The sequence below is a fragment of the Coenobita brevimanus genome, chromosome 71 (genome assembly GCF_032717465.1).
Source record: "Coenobita brevimanus isolate Jiangsu-jjx chromosome 71, ASM3271746v2, whole genome shotgun sequence".
Taxonomy (NCBI): Eukaryota; Metazoa; Arthropoda; class Malacostraca; order Decapoda; family Coenobitidae; genus Coenobita; species Coenobita brevimanus.
This window is the reverse complement of record NC_137024.1, coordinates 38916165-38917353: the sequence shown is the minus strand read 5'-3', so window position 1 is coordinate 38917353 and position 1189 is coordinate 38916165. Positions and strand designations below refer to the sequence as shown.

The window sequence follows — 1189 nt, the reverse complement described above, 5'->3', positions numbered from 1 at the left end:
CAGATTTACGATGATCAAGTTTGTTAAGGTTTTTTCCTATTTCCGCATCCTAGCCACCCAGTTTATGACACGAGGAATACGACTGGGATTGTATCTGTTTTGGGAGTTTTCTTGTTTTTGGAATCTACCCACCCAATGTACGAGTATAATATGGAAGCAGGATTATGATTATGACAAAGATGTACTTTTGAGTTTTTGTCTCTGGATCCTAACCACCCCCTTTCAAATAAGAGTAAACAGGATTACAATGCAAGTGAATATCTCTTTTGAATGTTCTATTTTCCCGTATCAGGGTCCCATCCTCCCCACTGGTAATGAAGAAAAATATTTAGGGTGATGATTTAACGTGACGACAAGATTTGGTTCAACTTGGGAACATCGCTAACACTTTCTTTTAACCAATCACAGGACTCTTCAATCCTTTCTCTCATCACTGTCTCCCTTCCCCCTCATTCGACCCCAGCCCCGCCCCAGCCCCGGCCCGTCCCGCCCCAGCAAGGCCCACCACTGCCACCCCGCCCCGCTGGGTCCAAGTCGTCCTACATCGACACTCGGAGTCGCTTGCATTTGGCGCGCCGATTCTTGAACCAAAACTGGACATTCTTGGGCTCCAGCTTTGGAAACTTCTGGCGGTATGGCATGCGGTTCAGCTCGTCCGTGTACTTGAGGATGAGGTTGTGGCTGGGGTGGGTGTTGATGGCGAACCACTGCTCCAGCCGCGGCACCTCCGTCACGGGGTCTATGAAGGTGCGGTTCCTCTTGCGTCTCTCCTCGGGGGGTCCACTGCTGCCCAGGCCGCTCGAGAATGGGGATACCTGCTGGCACCGAGGACAGGGTTAATTGGTACACCTGTGTTGTACCTGTCTGACACTTGTATTATGTCTTGCACCTGTTCTACATCTACATCTTTATTATACTTTCATGCACCTGCTGCTGCCGAGAGGGATAATTGGTATACCTCTCACACTTCCCATGTATCTATAATATGCCTCCCACCTGTCCTTCACTAATATTATGTCTCACTGTTCTGGAGAGGGACGCTTTAACGCGGTGACACTGATATGGGCAGATCTACTGTCCAGGTAAAGGAACGTCCTCCAACTCCCTCCCGATCCCTCAAAAAAAAAAAAAAAAAAAAAAAATGATTGGGGATAGCGGGAAAAGGACATCTTTAGCCTACAGTCCACAA

The 1189-nt window shown here is 48.4% G+C and overlaps 1 protein-coding gene across 1 annotated transcript in view; it reads right to left on the bottom strand.

The window, feature by feature from the left end:
* Positions 1–539: 539 nt before the first annotated feature.
* LOC145406813 (homeobox protein dve-1-like) overlaps positions 540–1189 on the bottom strand; it is a 296902-nt gene continuing 296252 nt past the window's right edge. Inside the window, exon 14 of the mRNA XM_080277909.1 lies at positions 540–815. Within this exon, the coding sequence (XP_080134035.1) occupies positions 540–815 (276 nt within the window). The remainder of the gene's footprint in view (positions 816–1189) is intronic.